This window comes from Diabrotica undecimpunctata, chromosome 7 (genome assembly GCF_040954645.1).
Source record: "Diabrotica undecimpunctata isolate CICGRU chromosome 7, icDiaUnde3, whole genome shotgun sequence".
NCBI classification, from domain to species: domain Eukaryota; kingdom Metazoa; phylum Arthropoda; class Insecta; order Coleoptera; family Chrysomelidae; genus Diabrotica; species Diabrotica undecimpunctata.
Window position 1 is genome coordinate 11,564,195 of NC_092809.1, and position 24,305 is coordinate 11,588,499.

Genomic DNA, 24,305 nt, shown 5'->3' on the forward strand with positions numbered 1-24,305 from the left:
TCGCAACGGACAGGGCACTTGAAGAAGAAGAAGAAAATTCAGATAAGAATGTATCAATTATTACGTTTTTTCTGCATTTACTAACCCTGTATTTAGACCTTTGCTATAAAATTTGTGCTATCAATAATTTTTAAATGTACTATAGATGATTATAAATAAACAAAATAATAATAAAACAAAGCTGATTTTTATATAATATATAATTATGTATCTAGTAGAAATATATATTATATTTCTTATGTTTAATAGAAATAAAAGAAATATCTCGTGACAGTAATAAATCACGCCATCATATCGTTGGACGCGACCTGTTCAGAATCCATAAATCAAATTCAACAAGTCGTGGTTTTGGATTTGTCCCAGTAAAGCCGGCAACGCCGGGCGCCCGCATGCATCAGGTTGTATTGACGGTGTTCGCGGGTGGGGGTGATAGGGGCATCGCTTGCGTCTCGATCACGGCGGACGCATGCGCGCGCTCGGCCCCGCTTCTCTTTTACCGGATCGCGGAGTTCCCTTTAACAGTCCGGGCCTAACTCGCTTAGTGTGCGGCGGTCTAATATTTCTTACAGTCTAACACTTCCTGTACGAACTTAACTCACCAACTTTTTAACCCAAGTCCAAGTCTCTTTTTTCCGGTCGAAGTCTTAGTCGCCTTTGCCTATTCACTCTCTTTTTCTCACTCGGTGAATTTTCGCTATTTCTTAGCACTTCTCAAAAGTTTCCTTCTTTCAAAAAAACTTCATATAAATTATATATTATATATTTATAATCAACACCCGAGTATCGTGTGTATAACGTTCCTTTTTGAGTACAAATATTTTAGTTCGACGTTTAAGGCAAAGACGAATCAAGTCTTTTGTCCAAGAATTACCTACTGACAATCAGCGTATGTAATAAGGTAATAAGTGTTGTAGACTAGTAATTGTCAACATCGTTGGCACGTTTAGGCCGTCCTGTCTAGGTTAAATATTAAGCAAAGTTATTAATTAGTTAAGGTGTATTTTAGGGGCCCAGTGCAATAGTTTTAAATTGTGCCCATTTTACTCAGAGAGTCAATATTCATAGTGTTTTTTCAGATTAAGACAATCATACACTTTGTATATATACTACAGTCACTTTTTTGGAATATAAATTTGGCACACCTACCTACAAGTTTCAATTAATAAAACATATCTCGACAATCTCAATTTTTCTCGTTGACCAAAGGTTGTGTGCATTTTCAGTATTAGCATATCTCGAAGTTTACATATTTATTTGTGTAGTGTTTAAACTTAGCGTAACCGTTTGTGTAAAGAATACATATCTGTACGTTTAATCCAAATAGAGTAAGTAATAAGAATAATATAGCATATATATATTTTGACTTTGAGAAAGTTTTAATCAAATTTTATAAGCTCAGTTAATAGATATAATATATATTGAATACAATCAAAAATTAATTGTAAGTTTACCTTGATAATCAAGTTGACAATCGTGCAATAGGAAACCAAATAACAATCATTAAGAAAGAAGACAATCTCGTCTGTAGACAATCCAATCGCGCTGTTAAAACTTTATCTATCCGCGCGCTACTTTACTAGATTTTAAATATTAGTCCTAAGATTTTTGAACAGTTACAAACTCGGTTAGGTGTTCCGAATCGCGTCTAGCGATTTTAGCAACCACGACGTACTTTTTCAGCAGTCCCGGACAATTTCCCTACGTAGTTCCCCTGTGTCCTGTCGTCCCCTGTCCTGAGATACCCCCAGCATACGCACCCCAACCGACTCTGCCCTGTCCTTGCGGCCAATGTGCCCCCCAGCACATGTACAATAGTCACCACTTGACCGCCCCGAGTACGTTAATAGTCAATCGTTTTACGGAAATCAACTATTTCGACAACCCGCCAATAGCTACTTCGCCGGAAAAGTTTGCCTACGAAATGGTAAGACTTTTTTTGTTGTCTACATTGGTGTTGTAATCCTGTTTTGTGTCTGTGGTTCAAGCTCTTACTTCTATAAAACTACAGCTCTGCTTTGTAAGTTTCATTTTTGTTGTTTTTACGAACATTACCAACAGCTATTACCTCACAAAAATGCTTGTAGTTAAAACAGTGATATTTTTATACATGACACTTAACTTTTTCACTTAAACTTTATTAAAATTACAACAAATATCAACTTAAGTTACTTTTACAATTATATTATATTAAAATAAAATATTTTTATTACTGTGATTACAGAATTTAAAAATTTTCAGTATTTATTTATTTTGATGTTTCGGTTTTCAAAACACAACTTTTAAAAGGAAATCGAAATGGCAAAAATAAACTATTTATCATTTTTAAATGGTATTTCATATTGACTTCTAAGATAAAGATTTATAGGTATAAAAACAAGATAATGATACTTCTATTGAATATAAATTAATATTAATTTTTTTTGTAAAATATATTTGTACTGTATATTTTTACAAATCACGTCTAATTGAAACTTGCCAAAAATAATATTCATTAAGTATTAGACACATCACCAAATATACAATGAATTTTTTGATTATATATATAAAGTTTATCGAAATATATTCAGTAGACAAATATTTATTTTTACTATATGTATTATATATCATATTTGTGAAAGAATGATAACATTGACATTTTGAAAAAATTTGGAAATAAATTTTGTCTTTTATTTTTTTAAGGAAGAAATATATAGTTAAGACATGGTTCATAATTCATAAAAAATTAGTGTTTAGCATTAATTTTTTATTGGCAATGTCATTGGCATTATGCTAATTAATATTTAAAAGCATTTTGGGAAAACGTGGGGATAGTTCAATGTCTCCTAACGAAATTTAACAATCAGATAAATACTTCTCTAAGAAGGTTTAACACTTGAATATATAAATAATATTAGTCATAATTTGTTTTATTGTGTAATCACTTTTATTCTGTATAGTCCACAGAATTAGCAAACAGTTTTTTCTTTTTTATAATCGATTTATATATTTTTACTTTACTTTTTAGTTACTTGACTTTTGACAGTCGAAATGTGTAGTATGAGATAGTATAAAAAGTCTTTCATCTAGGGATTCATACATTTTTTAGTGGAACTATTTTTAAATAAACGACCAAAACTCATTATTTTTCTCATAATTTAAAAAAAAACTCTATTTAAAGATTTGACGTTAACAGACAAGTTCTGCAGAAAAAAAGTTAAACCAAATGAAATATGCTAAATTAAAATCGGTTAATAAACAAAAAAGTTATTGTAAAATGAACAAAAATCACTGGTTTTTTATATTGTTAAAATCTTTTTTAGTATTTATTAAAATTTGTTTAAATGTACCTGAACTTGTTTGAATTGTGTGCGAAAATTTAATTTGTTTTAAGATTTTTTGAAAAATTACCTAGTTTCTAAGGCTGGTCCAGATAATTTGACTGAATAATCTTGGGCTTATTTTCTTCTGTACGCGTACTAACAAGCTACGAAAAAAAGTTAAAAAATTACATTTATGTAGGTACACAAAATTAATGATTTAATAATAAATAGCTATTTTTAAGCTCATAAACATTTACAATAACTCCGTAGAATTGAGTTCAAATTAAATTGATAAAACATATTATTTAGAAAGCTGGTTAAAAACACAACTTTTAAAGCCAAAAAAATTTTCTAGAACCCTTAGAAGCCAAGATGACCTTCTTTTTTTTGTAATCACTGTCACACTAATTAACAACAGTAAGGGTTGAAATTAACCAATGTTTTACAAAAAAAGTCAAAGTTTTTAACAAAACTTCTAGCAAATAAAATGATTAAAAACTGATTAAACAGGAGTATTGTAAACAAAGAGTATTTTTAAACTCAAAACCACATATAAGATATTTAAGAAGTTATAATTTCTCATATAATATTATACATATACGATTTATTGTTCAAAAATATTTTTTTTAATACTAAAAACAGATTTGTTCAAATTTAATCAGAGTACATATATGGAAAAATTGTTTATAAATAACAATAAAACAGCGACTTAAAAAAAGATTTGTATATCCAGTAGGTATTAGCTACTTTGTTTGGATAATTTTGCAATGAAAGTACGATAAATGTTTTTATTTTGACGTTGTTTGACGTTTGACGCCAGTTTTAAAAAAGAAAGAGCAAATTTAGTCCAGTCGAACCCGAGAGATGTCTTTTTCTTTTTGTTCGCTCTATCTTGCAGATCTCGCAAGCACTATAGTCGGTTCGCTATATTTACGCGGGTTTCGGATTAAAAATTTTATTGTAAGTACGAAGTTTTAATTAAGTGCTCTTTGGGGAAATATCAACTGGGCAAATGAAATGAAAAATAATCCATAACTTTTTTTAATTAAATAATAATGGACAATCTTTTATATAATTGACAGTATAATAAGGAGAATTACTTCATTAATGGAGTCTAATGTGGCTAATATAAACCTAATAATAATTTTATATTACACTTCACACAGAAAATATGGTCTATGTATATTTGTTCCATGGAGAGAATTTCTAATGAAAAATAAAAAAATTTAACTTGCCAACAAAAATAAAAATCAGTCATTATCATCAAAAATATCATAATCGTCATCATCATCACTGTCATCACCATTAATTGTTATTATGATTGGACTTATTTCGTTTATTTTATTTTCACGAGTCCACCAATCTTCTATTAGTTTCTCGCACTTGAATATACAGTTGCACCACACTTCTGGAGTTACAATTTAAAGTGCCTTTCGCCAAGTTTCCCGAACTGCGTCGTCGCTATAACCGTTAGGCCCAATATGGTTGTCGTAATATTGTTTTGCTATTCCCCATATATATTCGATGGGATTAAACTGGCAATGATACGGTGGCAGACGTAAAACTTGATGACCGTAACTTTCAATAACCTGATCCACAACAAAGGTTTTTGGTTTTGCGTGGATATTTGCCAAGCGTAATAATTCTGATTTTAAAATATGTTGTGTAAATGGTATATGTTCCTTTGTCAACCATTCTTTAATTTTATTAACAGTCCAAGAATTCGTTGGACTTTTGTTTAATACTTCAGAATGGTAAGGTGCATTGTCTAAAATAATTACGCTGGGCTCACTTAAACCTGGGAGAAGTTTTTCATGTAACCATTTTACAAACATTTCTGTGTTCATATTATCGTGATAGTCACTTGGTTTTGATTTAGATGAAAATATTAAATCAGCACCTTCTATAAAACCCGATTTCCCTCCTGCATGTAAAATTATGTGTCGCTTCCCTTCTCCATCAGTATGTTTGATAGACTTTACGTTATCATCTTAACATATTCTCTTGGTTGCACCCCTAGAAAATATCCATGTTTCGTCTAAATATATAAAATTTGCCCTTTCTTCTTTTAATTTAGAATATTTTCTTAGAAAGTTAATTCTTTTATGCACAACAGAACTTCGTTCACAAAGGGCTTTTCTGTTATCCTCCTTTTGAAATTTGAAACCCAAATTATGTATCACTTGCCATAGACTTGTTCTGCCAATTTCGTCAAATTTTCTATCTTTTAATTCCGAGAGAATTGTGTTTAAGGTCACATGTTCCTTGTTGGCTCGCATTCGATAAATGGTATCACGAATTTCAAATTTTTTTCCATCTGGAATATCTTTCGTTTTCAATGATAGGCGAGTTTTTCGGTGATCTTTTTTCGGCCGTTCATTATTGCGATTTTGTAATACTCCTCTTAGTTTGGTTTCACTAATTCCTAGAGCATCACATACGCGTTGTTGAACAGACATTACCGATTTTAAAGACCGCCATTTTCTTTTTCATCCGTAAAATATTTATGTACACTACAAATTAGACTATCTACATCTAACACACGTCTAGGCATTTTTAAATATTTCCACCAAACATACAATATCAACACTGGCAAAGAATCAATTCAACTGCATTATTGTAACAAATTTATACCTACCCTAATGTTATTTTAATGTATTTTAAAATATGACCATTAATGCAGTTTTTACCTAATTTTCTGGGAAGTCGTTTACTGCAACTGGTTACCAATGAGTCATTAGCATAATTTTGTTAATCCGAAACCCGCGTAAATATAGCGAACCGACTATACTTGATAGTGTCGTTGAGAGTTTTAGGGAGGCAGGTCTGGATCTGAACATACGGCAAACTAAAATACTCGTAATAAGTAAACAACAGCATATAAAACCGTCTATATATGTAAATATTACCAAACTTGAGCAAGTTGATAAAGTCGTTTACCTTGGACAGCAATTAAATTGTAACGCATAAAGTCACGGCGAAATTAGATCTAGGATAGAGCAGGCTAGAGCGGCTTTTAGAAGGATGTCCAAGGTGTTATGTAACACAGACCTAAAATTGGCATTGAGTATCCACCTACTTAGCTGCTACGTGTTCTCGGTCTTACTTTATGGTGTCGAGTCCTGGACTGTGAATAAAATCGATCTAAATCGCCTTGAGGCTTTCTCGAAATGTGCTATAGAAGAATTTTAAATGTTTCCTGGGTGGAGAAGATTTGAAACTCCACAATACTAGAACGTCTCAGCAAGACTACTGAGGTTATAAAAAGCATCAAGCACAGAAAGCTGGAGTATTTCGGACATTTAATGAGAGGTCTCAAATATAGGTTGCTACAAAATATCATGCACGGAAAAATAGTAGGCAAATGCAGTCCAGGATGAAGAAGAACCTCATGGTTGAAGAACTTGCGAGATTGGTATGGTGTTGATACAAGCATCCTATTTAGGGTGGCAGTGAATAAAATTAAGATAGCTATGATGGTAACTAACGTTCTGAAAGGACAGGGTACATGAAAAAGAAGAGAAGCTTTATCTTGAAACTGTGTTGTATTTTTTGAAAAGCGTGGCTGGAACTTCATTCGGTTAGCCCCACTCGTTTTACTCTAATCGAAGCGAAAAGTACTCTTTGTTTACAACACTTCTGTTTAAATGATTTGCAATAATTTTCTTGGCTAAATGGTTTGTTAAAAACTTTGACTTTTCTAATTAAATTTTAGTTAATTTCAGCCCCTAATATTGTTAATGACGGTAATAACGATTTAAAAGAACGGCCCTATTACATTTTTTTTGTTTTAAAAGTTGTGTTTTTAACCAGCTTTTCAAGTATTTTTTAGCCATTTAATTTGAACTAAATTCTACGAAATTATTGTAAATGTTTATAGGTTTAAAAAGTGCTATTTATTATTAAATCATATTGTGTACATAAATCTGATTTTTTTAACTTGATTTTCCATAGGTAATTCGTATATGTGTTAAAAAAGAAAATAAAACCCCGAATTATTGAGATCTATTCAGTTAAAGTATGTAGACCAGCCTTGGAAATTAGCTCTTTTTTAAAAAAAATTTATAAACAAATTAAATTATATTAAATATTCAACCGATCTAGCCCATCTTTTGCACACAACTTTAGCAATAGTTTTCTTGTTTATTAATCCTTTCGACCCAACGTCTTTTCACCAAAAACCTATATTTATCATTTGGTCATTATATTTATCATTTGTTCATACAATGCGGTCCTACGGATGTGATTGATCATATTAATATTTTTTTTAACACTTCAATTTTTAATTTTAGATTGGAAAACATTATATGTATACCTAGTTATTTTATAAAGAAGTCCGAAAAAATAATTAAAAAAATTTAAAGTTATTTTTTTTTGTAATTTCAGGACATGTTCGGTAATGTACCAAATTGGATACAAAGTGCATTTGGGCAAAATTATATATAGCTAATAAAATACTTCAGTACCTTTATAATATAATTTTTTCCATAGCTAATGTTAAAGTGTTGCTATAACAACTGTTTTGGGTAGGTAAAATATCACTTTAACCGCAAGGGTAGATAAAGTGACACTTTAACAGCAAGAGTAGATAAGATATTTTAACTTTTTTTTATTCAATAAAATTTACAAATTCAGACACATTAAGGATTAAAATTAACATTATTAGAAATATCTATTTTTGGAGCATCACAACTTGTACTCGTTTGCTTAAACACTTGATTCGAGGTACTGGATTGATTTTCTGGTCCGCCAAATATACACTTGGATACAGCAATCTTATTGCTTATTGACTCTTCAATGTAAGATTCTGCAACAGATGACGATTTCCATCCACCTAAACGTTTAACTTTTACTAGATCAGCTCCAGAATTTGCGAACATAGTAGCTGAAGATCGACGGAAACAATGCCCCGTGTACATTTCTGAATTTGCAACACAATTGCGATTTTTGTGCTAAAAATTACAATTTTCTTTGAAATTATATTTTTCACCTGAAATTGAAGTCTTGCTATAGAAAAAAATGTTGTATTGCACACGACGATAAAATCGCATTATCTTCTCGAGCATAATTAGCGTCTCGACTGACGTCTCGACGCTAAAAAACGCTCTCGAAGATAAAGTACAACTTTATCGTCTTGTACAATAAATAACTAATTTTTATTGATGAAATTCAAAGAAACAGTTTGAAACCACATTTGTCATATTTAACATAGGATAATTTTTTACAATTTGGCTTCTTGCATCGGGTTCGATCGCTAGTGTAGATTGGCCAATGTCCTACAGCATCTGTTCGAATATCTTTTGGAGGAATATAGCTTGTTGGCCCTTTCTTTTTCTTTAATTGTATATCCTGTTCAATAGAACTTGTAGATGGTCGTCCTTGCTTGTTTGGTAAATTTTGCATACCTGCTCTGGACAGGCAATCAACTATCTCAATTCTAAAATTTACCAACGGCATAGACTTGGTTCCATTTTCTTTGCATACTCTTTTATAAAGAATCCAACTATTTAAAACCACGATATCTACAAGGTGGAAAAAATGCGTAAGTACCACTTTTTTGTACAGAGTTTAATTTTGTATCTACCAATGAGAATGTCGAATAGGTCTACTCCACCCATGTGTCTGATATATTCTTTGACCAGATGTGCAGATGAAATCTTGATTTTCTTATTTTGTTTTTTTTGACAAACTTATCTACTTCTTGCATAGGTAACTGTCCAGCAAAATTAGATGTAAGTGTAACAGCTTTGTTATCTTTCCAAATAGAGGTAGATATATCAACACCTTCTGCATTCGATACATACTCGTAGGATGTGCCTTTTTCTTGCTTCTTTATCTCATTATCTGAAGGCAATTTGCAATTTGGAATTCTATTCCTTCTAAGAGTGCCCAGTGAGTAAATGCCTTGGTTAGCCAAATATACTACTGAAGTATATTTGGCTGATGAAGAGTAGTTGTAGAAGTAAGTTCTAAAGAATTTATTTGTAGGAATATTTCGACATAATCTAACCGCCACATTGGCACTAGCCACCAGATCTGGTTCTGTATTTAGAGGAGCTCTGTTTTCTTGGCCAGTGTAAATTTCAAACTGATAAGGAAAGCCGCTTACACCACTTAACCGAAAGTTTAATTCCCTATTTATGTGGTTTAAGGGGCAAGTATTATTTTAGATAATGCTTGGCCTTAGTTCCACATAGTTGTCCATCTACAGATAAATATTGTTCATGAGGTATACTTTTAAATTTTAAATTTAAATGCTTTACGATATTTCTCAATTTATAAAGACGATCTACTTGTGGATCATCCTTAGGTTTCATTTGTGAATTATTTGTAATATGAATTTCTTTTCTGACCCGATCAAAAGCATGTTGGCTCATTGTTCATTAGGCAAATGGATGACTGCCTTAGCAGGATTATTTTAAACGTTGTGTAAATTAGATTGGTTTGTAATCTCTTGCAATAAATTCTCGTCAAAAAAATATTTAAAAAATTGAAATGGAGTAGACAATTCTTGTACATATGCAGGCAATTAAGAATCACCTTTGAATGCTAAAACATCTTCATTTAATAGTAAATTTCTTTTTTTTTAACACAATATTTTTGAATTTGTCTTTAAATAAATACAATTCGTTAGGATTTTCATCTAAGTCTTCCCTTATATATTCGTTTTCGGTCTCATTAACGTTTTCATCTAATTCATTTCTTATATCTTCCATTTTTCTTTTTTTTTTCTCTGTAATTTTCTATTGTATCTTCCAGTTCTGTCCCACTCAGCAAGTCTATATTTTCGAAGTATACATCATTATTCAAATCTTTAATATCATCTACATCACAATTATCTTTACTATCATCGCATTGTCGACTATTCTTTATCTGATAGAGGCCTCTTCATATACCAGCTAGACATCTAAAATAATACCCAAATTACATTGGACATATCCAAGATATCGAATTTTTATCGTCCCGCTGATACAAAAATTATTGCACATTGATTTCGCGCGCGTAACACATGCAAAATCGACGGTCGCTCCAAGCGTTGTTTGTAAGAGAACGGTTCATGCTACACAAAAAATGGTTATAAATATTTTTGTTTAAAATTATCTCAGCTACATTTTTTATTTGAAATATTTTTTTCTACGGTGTACAAATTCTTGGTAAATCGATTATTTTGCGTTTTACCCCCCTGCGTGGGGGGTTTTAGGGGGAAGCCCGGGGGTTAAACTTCGTCTTTATGTCCCGTCTTCTACCGAAGGTTGGCCACCATCAATCGATAGGTTTCTCTGTTTTGGGCCGCATGTATTATGTTCGCAGCTTCTGGTATTTGAAACCATTCTCTCAAGTTTCTCAGCCAGGATTTCTTCTTTCTGCCCAAACCTCTTCTACCTTCAGTCTTGCCTTCCACGATAAGCTGTAGCAGACTGTACTTATCATTACGAAACACATGGCCCAGGTATGCCGCTTTCCTCCTTTTAACAGTTGTTAATAATTCTACCTCTTTACCCATTCGTCTTAATACCTCTGCGTTGGTCACTCTGTCTGTCCAAGGTATTCTCAGTATGCGTCGATACAGCCACATTTCTAGAGCCGCTATCTTCTTTTTAGTTGCTGCTATTAACGTCCACCCTTCAACTCCCTAAAGTAGCGTAGAGAGTACGTAGCATTTCGTGGCGCGCCATCGCAGGTTAACGCTTAGGTGGCGGTTGCTTAAGAGCTTTCTCATTTTGATGAATTTGGATCTTGCTATTTCAATTCGGATCTTAATCTCTACATCTGGGTCCCACTTATCATTTACTGTATATCCCAGATATTTAAATCGGTGTACTCTTTCAATACGTTCGGCTTCAATATTCAGGTCGATATGTTGAATGTTCTTTTTACTGATCACCATAAATTTAGTTTTCTTTCTATTGATCTTCAGTCCAAATTAGTTGTGAGTTGTATTTACTCTATTTAGCATCATCTGTAAATCTTCGATGTTATCGGCCAGTATAACAGTATCATCTGCATATCGAAAATTACTTATTGGTATGCCATTAATCTTGATGCCCTCGTTGTACTCTTCCAGTGCCTCTAGAAATATTTGTTCCTTGTACAGGTTGAAAAGCAGTGTCGAAAGAATACAGCCCTGTCTAACCCCTCTCGAAATGGTTACGTTTTCACTCACCATATGTCCATTCTTCATGTGGGCTGTTTGTAAGTGGGCATTCTTCATGTGGGCATGTAATAGTTCTATGAGTTTGTCATGTTTGCTAGTATCGAATGCTTTCTCATAGTCGATAAAACAGGCTTAAACATCTTTCTGTTGATTCAGACATTTTTGAATCAAGACTTGTATTGCAAAGAGCGGCTCTCAAGTTCCAAAACCGCATCTAAAACCGAACTGTGTTTTACTTGCTGTGCTGTGTTCTAATTTTGCTCGTATTCTGGAATGGATAATACGCAAGAATACTTTTAAGGGTGTGACTCATTAAACTTATAAGGTGATATTCACTACACGTCTTAGAATTCGATTTCTTGGGAAGGGGCACAAATGTAGATTTCAACCAGTACGATGGAATTTGACCAGTATCGTATATCTTATTAAACAATTCTAGTACTACATTCAGGTTGTTATCGTTAAAAACTTTTAAAAATTCGACTGGTATTTCATCGCATCCTAGGTTGCTAAGACAGGGGGTTAAACTGGTAAACTTTTTTGCACCTTTTTGTGGTCCCAAAATTAATATTCTCTGTAAAATTCAGCTTGTTCGTATGATTTTTAGGAGTCAACTCTCTGACGACTGGACTATATCTATAAAAGTGAGTGGAACACATACTCTACTACCCTAAAATGCACATGGCACCACATTCTTATCCGATGGTGGTTCCTGTGCCAGAGGACACCGTCAGACAGATGTGTAACTTAGATAAAAACCCATCTCCTGGCCCTGAAGCATACACAGAAAATGCTTCAAAAAACTTCCAGAGAATATTAACCCGCTGCTTACAAACTTAATTAATGCATGCCTCTCGTTAAACTACTTTCCTACTTCTTGGAAGATAGCCAAAACAGTCATAATTTTCAAACCAGGGAGACCTTCAATCAGTACTGAATCCTATATATATATATATATATATATATATATATATATATATATATATATATATATATCTCTCTCTCTCTCTCTCTCTCTCTCTCTCAACACCCTGGGTAAAGTCTACGAGACAAACCTAAAGGAGTGAGACTCGTAGAATTCCAAGACGCACACTTCATCATCCCAAACTTCCAATTTTGATTCAAAGCTGAACACACGCATGCCACCGCAATTAAAAACTACTCACTTGCAACTAACGTTGCTAGTTTCCCTCAAAAGCTCCCGCAAAAAACTCTCCTTGAAGAAGCATGAGTTTAAGCAAGGCTATAACGTTCAGATTGATTCTATATTGCTTCAGGTCTTCATGGTTTTTGGTGTGTAATATGATATAAAGTGATATGTCTATCTTCACTTAATTTTTTCTATTTTAATCGGTGTATCTCCACCGAGAGCTTATATGGCAGCTCTATTCGTGCGGGTTTTTCTGTGTTCATGTTTGTTTTGGGCTATGATGTTTATTTTTTGTCTTTAACCAATTTTTCGTAAATCTTTAGCTGAACAAATTATAAGTACATATCGCTGTTTTGATTATCATTTACGCACTCTATGCAAGATGTCTTTTAATTGCTTATAAAACTGTTTTATCTTGAGATAAATTTTATAGATCAATATCTTCGCACCAATTTACACTCTGAACCTTCATTTTATATTAATTGGATCGTACATATCTCTGCTTATTATATATATCTTTACTTTTATAATCCTAAATTATATTTACTATTAAAATATTTGCTATTTCTTAGTCGTAATAAGCTCTACAGTTTGCCTAAAAAATATTTGTTCACTGTATTTACCACGTTATAAAGCGGTTGGCCAGATAACGATCTAAAAATATGTCTTCTAAGAGCGGTGTTTTTAAATATTTTCTTTGAATCAAACTGAATTAGTAAATATAACACAAATTGTAACTTAGCATAAGGAAAAAGTGATTAAAGGTTTTGTTTACAGCATTTATGTTTGTAACCATATTTTCTTATGTTACTGTAGAAACAGTAGAAATACATAATATAGTTATCACTGGCACATTTTAAAACATTAACCCTAAATGGTTATTCTACTGATTTTTTACTAAATTATTCTATTCTATATTACTTTAATTTAAGTTTCAACTCCCAAAATTGTGTGGCACCAAAACCATATTTCCATCGATATTAGATAGACATTGCATCAGGTATATTAAATTCTTTAGATCCCTTCTCTTTAGAATATATCATTCAATTTTTCCTTGATACATCTCACGTGCTGGAGAACAGGGGGAAGCGTCACCCGAAAATCTAATAAATTGAAGTAAATCGATGTGCTAATTGAAAGCAACAAATCACTGGTGCGCCAACAACCGTCATGGATGTTTGAATAATTGCTAAGTAAGCAGCTGCCACTGAATATTTAGATGGCGTGATTAAAATTTTAGGGGAAGACTCGCCCGTTGGGGAAATATTAAGATGTTATTAGTAGGTTATTAAATAAAGGCAAATGATGCACTCGACAATTTAAGTAAATTTTCTTAATGTCGTTATATAAATATATTTAAAAGGGCAATATTTTGATTAAGGTGTTTCTTGAGATTCAAACGAAAGGGGTTCTTTAAATTCACGTTTAAAACGTTTTCTCGGATTATAAAATACCAACTCACGACATTTTCTTCTTACAGTGTCGCCTCCATACCGAGATTGGCAATTGGAATGCCTATTTTTATTTTTGAGATTGCTCCAAACTCTAGTCGTAGTGGCTCGGATTATCGTTGAAACATGACCGTCCAAAGATTATCTTTATCCTTACAGTCGTCCCGGGGAAACGGTACGGTACGTTGATTCATGTTATAACAGAACAGTCAATAATATCGGTGTGAAGACTTAAAAATGTACTTTTTAAATACGTGTTTACATAACAATAAAATGAAAGGCAGATATCGAGCACAGTCTGATTATCTCTAATGATGCCAACCATAATGTAGCTTCGCGTATTTTTTAAAAATTTTAAACTGTTTGTCCTTGTGTAGTCTAGTGTAATGTACAATTTTCTGTAATTTTATTTAATGTACTAAGATGCTTTAAGAAGCTCTATTAATATAGTGTTTTAAAAAAAAATCCAGAAGGAAAATAGATTCCTGCAGCTGGCTGTATACCATGTATCACAAAAGAGGTTTAAATCTTTGTATGTAGGTATATTTAAAAAGCCCTTAAAAAGGCTACATCAAAAAACACAAACGTTTTCGGAATAATAATTCCATCATCAGGTTAAAAGCCTAAAATAAGTATAAACCATTTAATTAAAGTAAACATGATTTAAATGTTGACCAAGTTTAAAAAAGCCAAATAGGTTATACTTACAGGTTAACATGCCTGAGCCATCAAAATATTAGGCTAAAACCCTTTCCAAAAATTAAAGTTACCAAAAAATGTACATGTTATTAAAAATGAATGATGTTTAATATTTTATTAGATTTAACTTCAGGCAAAATTATAACCATGTAGTATAACCATGTAACCTTTGCCTGAAGTCAAATCTAATAAAATATTAAACATCATTCATTTTTAACAACAACATGTACATTTTTTGGTAATTTTAATTTTTGTAAAGGGTTTTACCCTAATATTTTGGTGGCTCAGGCATGTTAACCTGTAAGTATAACCATTTTGCTTTTTTAACCTTAGTCAACATTTAAATCACGTTTATTTTAATTAAACGGTTTATACTTATTTTAGGATGATGGAATTTTAACCTGATGATGGAATTATTATTCCGAAAACGTTTGTGTTTTTTGATGTGTAGCCCTTCTAAGGGCTTTTTAAATATACCTACATACAAAGATTTAAACCTCTATAGTGTTTTTTGTGCCATCTGTATTTTTGTAACTGTTTGTGGTGACACAACAATAAATGTTTGTTTTATTTCTCTGAAGCATTTTGTCTTTTTATTTTAGAAAAGTCTCCTAACAATTTTTGTATTTTTAATAATTATTTCAATGGTTACAACTAGTTGTTGTAATCGTTATAATTCGGCACCTCAAAGCGGCGTCCATTTTAAATTGCTAGAGGTCCTTCCTGTTGCTTTTTTTTGTCCATTTGTCCCATGAGATTCATATAAGTACCCTTTTTGTTTCATTTTTGTAGTTGCCCCAATCCAACCCCCTTGCCATTCAACTTATCCACGACCCAGCTCTCCAAACAAACCCTAAGTGCCGTTCGCACAGTTTCGTTTATTTTGCTTGTCCTATCTCCACCCCAATAGTTTCTGTCCCCAGTTTTCAAACCCCCTTTAATTATACCCTGTGTGGTAGGCAAAATATTACGTTACAACATTTAACTGGAGTTTGTTCTGATTGCTCCAATTTTGTAGTCGGTCTAAGTCAGCTTGTAGCAAGTCATCTGACAACATTAGACATTTGCTTTTTAGGAAATAGGTAATGTCTTTAATGAAGATATTAAAAAGAAGAGGAGAAGTGTGGCCTCCTTGAGGAACTCTAGATATTACTGTGATAGTGTGAGACAGATGACAACCTATCTTGACTCTTTGACTTCTATGACTCTCCCGGATGTAGAGTTTTTAATCCATTCAACAAACCTGACATGAAAGCCTACATTAATTAATTTGCCCAAAAGTATTTGGGCAAATTAATTAATGTGAATCAGTACTTTATCAGGTATGCCGATGATACAGTACTGATTGCTAGCAGTGAAGAAGAACTACAAATTCTGTTAACCAAAGTAGTGCGAGAAGGAGAACTATACGGCCTTAAGGTGAATGTAAAAAAACCAAAACAATGGTAATTTCAAAAAAACACACACCAGTTATAAACATACTAGTAAACAACAATCTAGTTGAACATGTGAAAAAGTTCTAGGCTGTTGGATACATGAAACCTTAGACCAAGAACAAGAGGTTAAATGTAGAATAGAACAGGCAAGAAACACCTTCTTAAAGATGCGACAGTTACTCACTACCCGTAATCTTGATTTGTCCCTACGATACCGCATGATAAAGTGTTATGTATATAGTGTACTATTACACGGCGTGGAAGCTTGGACGTTAACAGTCAGCTCGTTACGACGTTTGTGCTTTGAGATGTGGGTATTTCGTCGTATGCTGAAAATTCCGTTCGCTAAGAGAACGGCACCTAAAGAAGAAGAAAAGTATTTGGTGATCTACACGATCAAATGCTTTCGAAAAATCTGTGTATATTGCATCTACCTGTTTACGGTCTTCCATATAAGATAATATATCAGATTGATAGTAAAACACGTTTATTGCAGTGGATTTTTTGCTATGTAAACCATGTTGTGATTAAGATATTAAGCATTTACATAACCAAGAAAGTTGCTTTGCTATAAAACTGTAGAAGAGCTTAGGGATTGCAGATTGTATACAAATGCTACGATAATTTTCAATATTGTCTTTCTGGCCATTTTTAATAAATATAGGTACAACATTACTTTCTTTTCATGAAGAAGGAATGAAGAAGGAAACACAAAGGTTTCCAGAGATCTATTAAACAATATAACAAATGGTATTACAAGGGTACAGAGACACTTTTTTAATAAAAAATTGGGCACTCCACCTGGACCAGCAATAAGCTTATTGGGCAGCTCATTTATGCCATTAAAAATATCGGTCATGGTAATCTTATAAGGATAAATAGTTGTACTAAAGTTGCTATTTAATGGATGGATAGGTATGTAAAGGTTGTTGTTAGTTGGTGAATACACAGTTTGGAAGTAGTTCATAAATAAATTAGGTATGCCTTGGCCATTTGTTGCAGATTGTACTTGATAAAATAAGGAGTTAGGTAGGATATGACTAGATCGCTTATCATTGATGTACTTCCAAAATGATTTTGGATCATTTCTTAGGCCAGTATCTATACCTTCAATATAGTTGCTGAAGCAAATTTCAGACAGTTGTTTACATTCAGCTCTTAGGTGGAAAAATCTAATGTAGTCATCATCAGTACGATTATTAACATAAATATAGTGAGCATATTTTTCTCCAGAGTCAGTTTTCTAAGATCAGCAGAGAACTACTTGGAAAAAGTTAAAGTTCTATATTTTTTGAATGGCACAAAGTATTTGCACAAGTAATGGCACAAACTTATATCATACCTATATGAGTATAAATATTATTAAAAATAATTATAGAAAAAATTTATTTTTTATTGACATGCTTATAATAACAATAATGTCAGATACTTGTGTACATTCACAATTATTGTCATTATGACAATAGAAAACGAAGTCATACTGAGAGGACTGGAAATAAATGAAAATAAAACAAAAAACATAAACGTAAGCAAGATAATAAGATGAGAAAAATACTGAGATCAAAGAGGGAAAACGAAGAGGATGCAAGACAATGGATGAATCACGAAATACAAGAATGAATGGGTCAAGAGAACATAAAGCAATAAAAGCAAAAACAATTAGATGGTATGGACACATAATGAAAAGAGAGAAGAGCAATTCGTTCAGAGTTATAACGGAATGGATACCAGCAGGTAAAAGAACCAGAGGCAGATCTAAACTGAGATGGAGACAACAAGTGGAATAAGACTTAAGGAGTATGAAAATTAGAAATATAGGAAGGACAATCAAAGGGAGAGAATAATGGAAGTAGTGGAAACAGCGAAGTCACACCAAAAACCAAACTCGTAATGGGATGATCACACACATAAAAAGGATCTTTAAGTGAAAATAGCTTCAGTTTCTTTCAGAGCGTATAGCTTTAAACCAATTTTAAAACCATTCTCCAACAGTTTGCATAGAAAAAACAGATAAATACGTTAAAAATGCATATTAAAGCATAAATAGCTTTTGATTACAATAAAATTTAATACAAAAAAGCTGAATACTAGAAAAAAGCTAAAAAAATCTTCGTAAATTAGGATAAAAGTGCGTTTCGTTCCAATTTTGTGTAGTTTTGAAATTGGCATTTTGTAGTGTTTATTTCTGTTTTTCACTAGTTTAGTTGTCTATGGACGTTTTTATGTGTCTATTATAATTATTTTTAGTAGGAAATTGGTGCCAAGAAGTCGAACTTTTTAATGTGCGATGAAAATCGTTTAAGTTGAAACTTTATTTGCTTGTCTAAATATTCTAAGAAAAAAGCGTTGTCCCGATTGTTGCTCCCGACATTATGACATTAACACGAAAAAATATAAATGAAGTCGTCACCCACAAATACCTTTGGTAACATTCTCCAGTTTCAAAGAAGTTTATTTAACAGCATATTATGTGTGACATTAGCTATTAATTTGTATATCGGTATTCGGTGTTTCTAGGAAACACAAAAATAATATCAACGTCCACCACAATAATAAACCTGTGAAATATCCTTTGCTTGATGATGAGATGAATGAGAAAGTATGTAAAAACTTCGTAAAATTAACTTCCTTGCTGTTAACCCGTAACCGGTGAGGTGCAATTTCAGTTACGTTGAGCGTGATGTGGAGTCACTAATATTAATTCTTCTTTCTTCTTCTTCCGTCTTGCATGTAGGCTTTAAAGCCTGTTTCTTCTTCAATATTAGCCTCCTAAATTGTTTAAAATATCGCACCATCTTTTTTTTGGTCTGCCAATACTTCTTCGTTTATTTGGTGACTTATCTTGTGCTATTCGTATCCTCTGCCAATCTACTAATTTGTTCGTTCCACTCCTGTTTCCATTTTGTCACCTATCCATTTATGTCTTCTATATTGCATGCTCTTCTTATGTTTTCGCTTCACTCCCTATCCAAGAAACTTTTCCCTAATATTCGTAAGAGTATTTTCATCTGTAGTTTCTAGTAGTCGTCTCGTTTTAGATGTATCAGGTCTTGTCTCCGCCGTGTATGTTAATATAGGTCTAATTGCTACTTAATAGATTCTTGTTTTTGTGTCTTTTCTTAGGTGTTTGTTCTTCCAGATACTTGCTTTTAAGCTTTGTGTCGTACTTCTTCTTCAACATCTCCGTAACTAGTTATATCTATTCCCAGATATCTAAACCTTGCTTCCTGCTTTATTATTTTCCCATCAATTTCGATTTTACATCGTAGTGGGTATTTATAGTTTATTTTTATGAACAAGAGAGTAATTAGCATAATTTTAACTGGTACCTCCGACCACTCCATGGGCGTGCTCAAGATTAATTGAAAAATTACTTTGAATAATTGTAAAAAATAAATGAATTATTTCAGTGTTATAAAGTGTTATGTGTATGTAAACAAAAGTGACCTCTTTTATCACACACTATATTAGAACTGACTGGCCTACATTAAAAAGGGTTTTAAAAAATTCACATTTTTTTTAATTTTTAAAAATTACAAAAGAGAAAAAGAGTTTTTAAAACCGTCTAAGGTATGTTAAATAGATGAATAAAAATATTAATATAAAACTTACAGCTACTTGTTACAAATCCAAATCAGATTCAGAAGATGAACTTTCAGAACCAAGATTTATAATAACTGGCTCGATCATTTTATCAGTAATATTGTCCAGCTTCCACATTTTTTCCTCTTCTTTAATAGTGTGATTTACTGCCTTTTCCCAGTTTTCAGGTTTTACATTATTTACGGCATCCAAAAACAACTGTTTAACATCATGAATTTTAAAAGTGCTATTTTTTCTTGAAACTTCACTCTTTATCTGTGCCCATACCAGTTCAATCGGGTTTAATTCACAATGATATGGTGGGGATCTAAGTACTGTCATTCCACGATTTTTGGCAATTTCATCAATTTCGTATTTTTTAAATTTTTCTTTATGAAGGGCACACAACGAATAAAGTTCCTTTCTTATAGATCCGGGATGGTACGTAATATTTTTTGAACTCAGCCAATTCTGCAAGTCTTTTTTTAACCACTTGGTTGTGGGCAGTCCTTCTATAAGTCTGGAGTGATAACTTGCATTATCCATTACTATTACACAGTTCTTAGGAAGAAGATCTATCATTTGTTCGAACCATTCTTGAAAGACATCAGCGTTCATGTCTTCATGGTAGTCACCGGTACGAGTTGATTCAAAAGTTAATAAACCACCTTCAACAAAACCGTCTGAACTGCCAATGTGTACTATTATCAGCCTGCGTCCCTTTCCTGATGGTGGGTTTAAACCAGTAGATAAGTTATTTACAAAAGCGTGCCTTTGACTTGTAACAGTTTCATCCTGCCAAAATTTATTTGGTATATGACCCTCGTTGATCCATGTTTCATCAAGATAAAATATTTTTCTTTTTTGGTTTCTCATTTCCTTTATGGTTCTCAGAAAATGTCTTCTCCATATGACAATATCGCTTCTTTCTAATAAAATAGACTTTCTGGGATTCTTTTTCCAGCGGAAGCCTATTTCTTTTAAAAGTTTCCATAACGTACTTCGACTCATTTCTGGGTAATCCTTATCATCTCGAACTGAGACAAGAACTTTATCCAATGTTGGAAATTCTTGTCTAAAGAAGAATTTATGCACTTTCCGTCGAAGTCCTTCTTTAAAATGATATTCTATTTGAAATTTTGGTTTCCCTGGAGCATTACGTGGCATTTGAAAACTACCACATTTCTCTTCTTTAATAACTCTGTAAATCGTAGATTTCCCAACACCAAGTGTACTGCTAACTAACTCAACGGTCTCATCAACACTTTCACATAAACGTTTGTCTGTAAATGATTTAAAATAATTAAATATTAATGTTTTTTCATTAACTGTTAAAGGACCAATTTTTCGGCGTTTACACGGCACTTCCAAATTTTCCATAACACTAGTATACACAATAAACTGCACCTGGCAACTGAAGTACCTACTTTTAGAGAACTGTTAAGAATTTTGAATACGCCACTTGGACCTTCCTACAAAATGGAAAAACCCACTATCACATTTTCTGTGGAATAAGTTTAGAAGGTAATTATCTAGTCAATTACTGTCGTAGATTCCTGGAATTAAAGAATTAAATGTTTGATTGTTGAAACCATTACTTCGTGGAATGCACCCATTTCAGATAAAATAAAACGTTTTATTTTATCTAAAGAATTAAACTTTATTTTGCAAATAGGTAGGTACTTATTAAACTTTTATTGGTTATATATAACCAATAAAATAAACATCTTACATTTCTTGCAAATTCATTAGTACCTGTTAACCTCCATCACTCCGACACTGGCAACCTTATTTAGGGATTAGTAATCCTCACAACTATTGTATTCTATTCTGCTCCAACCTTTATACCTGGTGGTCATAGTCAATTTAAAATTGTTTTCCTATATACTTCTGTAAACTTGTTGACAAATATCTGTTTTTCATTGAGTCACCCGTATCAACAGTTTAGGGATTTGCATACATAATTTATTGTTTTATTACTCTCTCATACATAAAAATACACTATAGATGTTGTCATACATTTGGTTTTTTCTCCTGATATTATCATATTGTATTTCGATGACTTAATCTGCAAAATGCCAACTCCATTTAGGCAAATTTTTCAGTATGAACATAAAACCATTCAGTTCATGAATAATTATACTTACGGTTAATTACTAAATCTTAATTCTTTCTTTTAATGCTTGGTGTTAATAATAATTAATCAAAAATAACTTTGTTTGACCTAAACCTGTTTTTTTGGGCCATAAAAGGAGTTAGCTTTTTTACATATTCAGTAAGAAATAGAAAAAAGGTGTTAGCCTGTTTTTTTGAACATTTTTTAAAACAAATTAATATAAAGAACTATGATTCAAAAGTATCAAGAAAAAATAAAATATTGCAGTATAAAAAACTTGATTGTTTACAAAAATGTTTATCTATGAGGTAGATTATTGTAGTAGGAATGATAATAAGTTGGGATGGAGATTTTTAGATCTTGAAGATCCTGGAATTTTCTAATGGTTAATGGCAATCTATCAGAATGGAAGTTCGGCAGCTGAGCATACTCCTTTGGATTAGTCATTTTTTCACGCCGTTGGGGAAGTAACTTCAATTCTTCTTCAAAATTTACTTTATAAAATACGTCTATTTCAGGGCTTTGATTTTATTAACCTTGAAAAGAAAAATTAAAAATGTTTACTACCTTACGTGTCAACGGTGAAGAAAAAAAATTTACCTCGAGATTCCCCTTCATTTTTCCAGGTCGAAAGGATTTAAGAAATTTGACATCATTAAACGAGTTAAAGAATGAATGTGCTAAATATTCAACGTAGTATCGTTTTGGATTCTTGCGAGCATTTCGGCAGATACCAATGTATTCAGCAGGTACATTAATAATTTTATTTCGAAGGTTTTTTTTCGATGGAGGCATGCATAGAATCTACCTAGATCTGTGTAACCTACTTCAAGATACTTCTGTTCAATAACGATATTTCTGGGCATCGCCACATTTATTAAAGCATTTGAGGCCGTAACGTTTCGATTTTAAGCTGCGCATCCGTCGCTGTAAATCACTACTTTTTTGTCTGTGATGTCCAAGATTTGTGGTAGAACTTGATCTATAAGAAAGTGTTAAATGACAGAAACAAATTCTTCAGCGGAAATTCCACCTTCTGTCTCATTCCATAAAAAGCAGTATGCTTCCTTAGTTTTTAAATCCAATGCACAAAAATTATGCACATTAATTTTAGGTTTGTAATACAGTGATGATACATTAGATTTTGGTGATGTAGCAGAGCCTGGACATCAACTGCAAATACGTAATCTTCTCAGTTTTTATGCTTTTCTTTTTCAGCACGAGCCTTTTCTTTTCTTGTTGTGTGTTTCTTGTATTCATCTTCAGATACAAAACCCAATTTATATGACATGCATTTTTCGCAGGCGTCTTTTTAAGAATGAAATGAAGATGTGTTTCCGTATCTAAAGTGTTATTAAATTTTGCCACCGATCCAGGCAATACGTTGTTTAAGAATACCAGTCCGAAACATAATAGTCAGAAAGCGACTGTTTTGATAACAACCGTATGAGCACGATTCCACGTTTAAACTACTTTCTAACGGTTGGTGCAACACGGAGTTGGCGCTTTTACCATAGTTGGGTCTTATGCATGGAGGTAGCTTGTTTTTGGGCAGGCTATTTGAAAGGTCAACGATAAAAATTAGGAGTTAGCGGTTTGTGAACTAATATATAGCTAAGTAAAGAAAGCAATACACAAATAAAACGATATTACGAAAAAAGTGGAGTTAGCTTGTTTGCAGATTAAGCCATCGATTTCTTGGCCGTTGTATTTAAGATATGTGTTAATCTTTGGATCTCGTTTTCTGTCTCGGCGATTAATGCGGCGTTGTCCGCATAACATAATATTTGGATTTCTTTGTTACCCATTCTGTAACCATGACCTTTACGTACTGCTTGTATTATTTTATCCATTGTTATATTAAAAATAAGTGGGCTTAACGAGTCACCCTATCTGACTCCTCTTTGTACTAGTATACACTGTGTTAGTTTTTCATTTATCTTTGCCTATATTCGGTTATGTAAGTAGATGTTTTCGATGGTTTGTATAATATTGATTGGTATGCTTCTTCTATACAGTAGGTGTAAAACGTCTTCGACTTGGATGCGATCGAAAGCCTTTTTCAGGTCTATAAAACATAGATATGCTGGTTTATTGTACTCGATGACATTTTTTTGTGATTTGTCTTAGTACAAATAAGGCGTCTAATTGTTAATTGTTAGTTTATTGATTTTGTTGGTTAGGACTTTTGTGGTAAGCTTAAGTGCGGTGTTCAGTAGATTTATACCTCTATAATTGTTGGGGTCTTCTTTATCTCCTTTCTTGAATATTGGTATCATTATGCTGTTTCTCCATGCATCTGGTATCTTTTGTATATTGTTTTTTGTATAAGTTTTGTTATCTATAGGGTTACACTTTCTCCTTCGTGTTTTAGAAGCTCGTTGCTTATTCCGTCTGGTCCTGGTGACTTTCTATTT

General features: G+C 32.6%; 1 protein-coding gene across 6 annotated transcripts in view; it reads left to right on the forward strand.

Annotated features, from left to right (window-relative positions):
• Positions 1-526: 526 nt before the first annotated feature.
• The window catches only part of heph (polypyrimidine tract-binding protein 1 heph), a 539,711-nt gene continuing 515,932 nt past the window's right edge, over positions 527-24,305 (forward strand). For 2 of the 6 annotated variants that reach the window (XM_072536696.1, XM_072536698.1), the window contains exon 1: positions 527-1,325. Coding sequence is in view for 1 of the 6 variants with exons in the window: in XM_072536694.1 (XP_072392795.1) it covers positions 1,805-1,924 (120 nt within the window). In the remaining 5 variants the exon portion in view is untranslated. The other 4 variants (XM_072536694.1, XM_072536701.1, XM_072536700.1 and 1 more) reach the window with 4 other exon arrangements.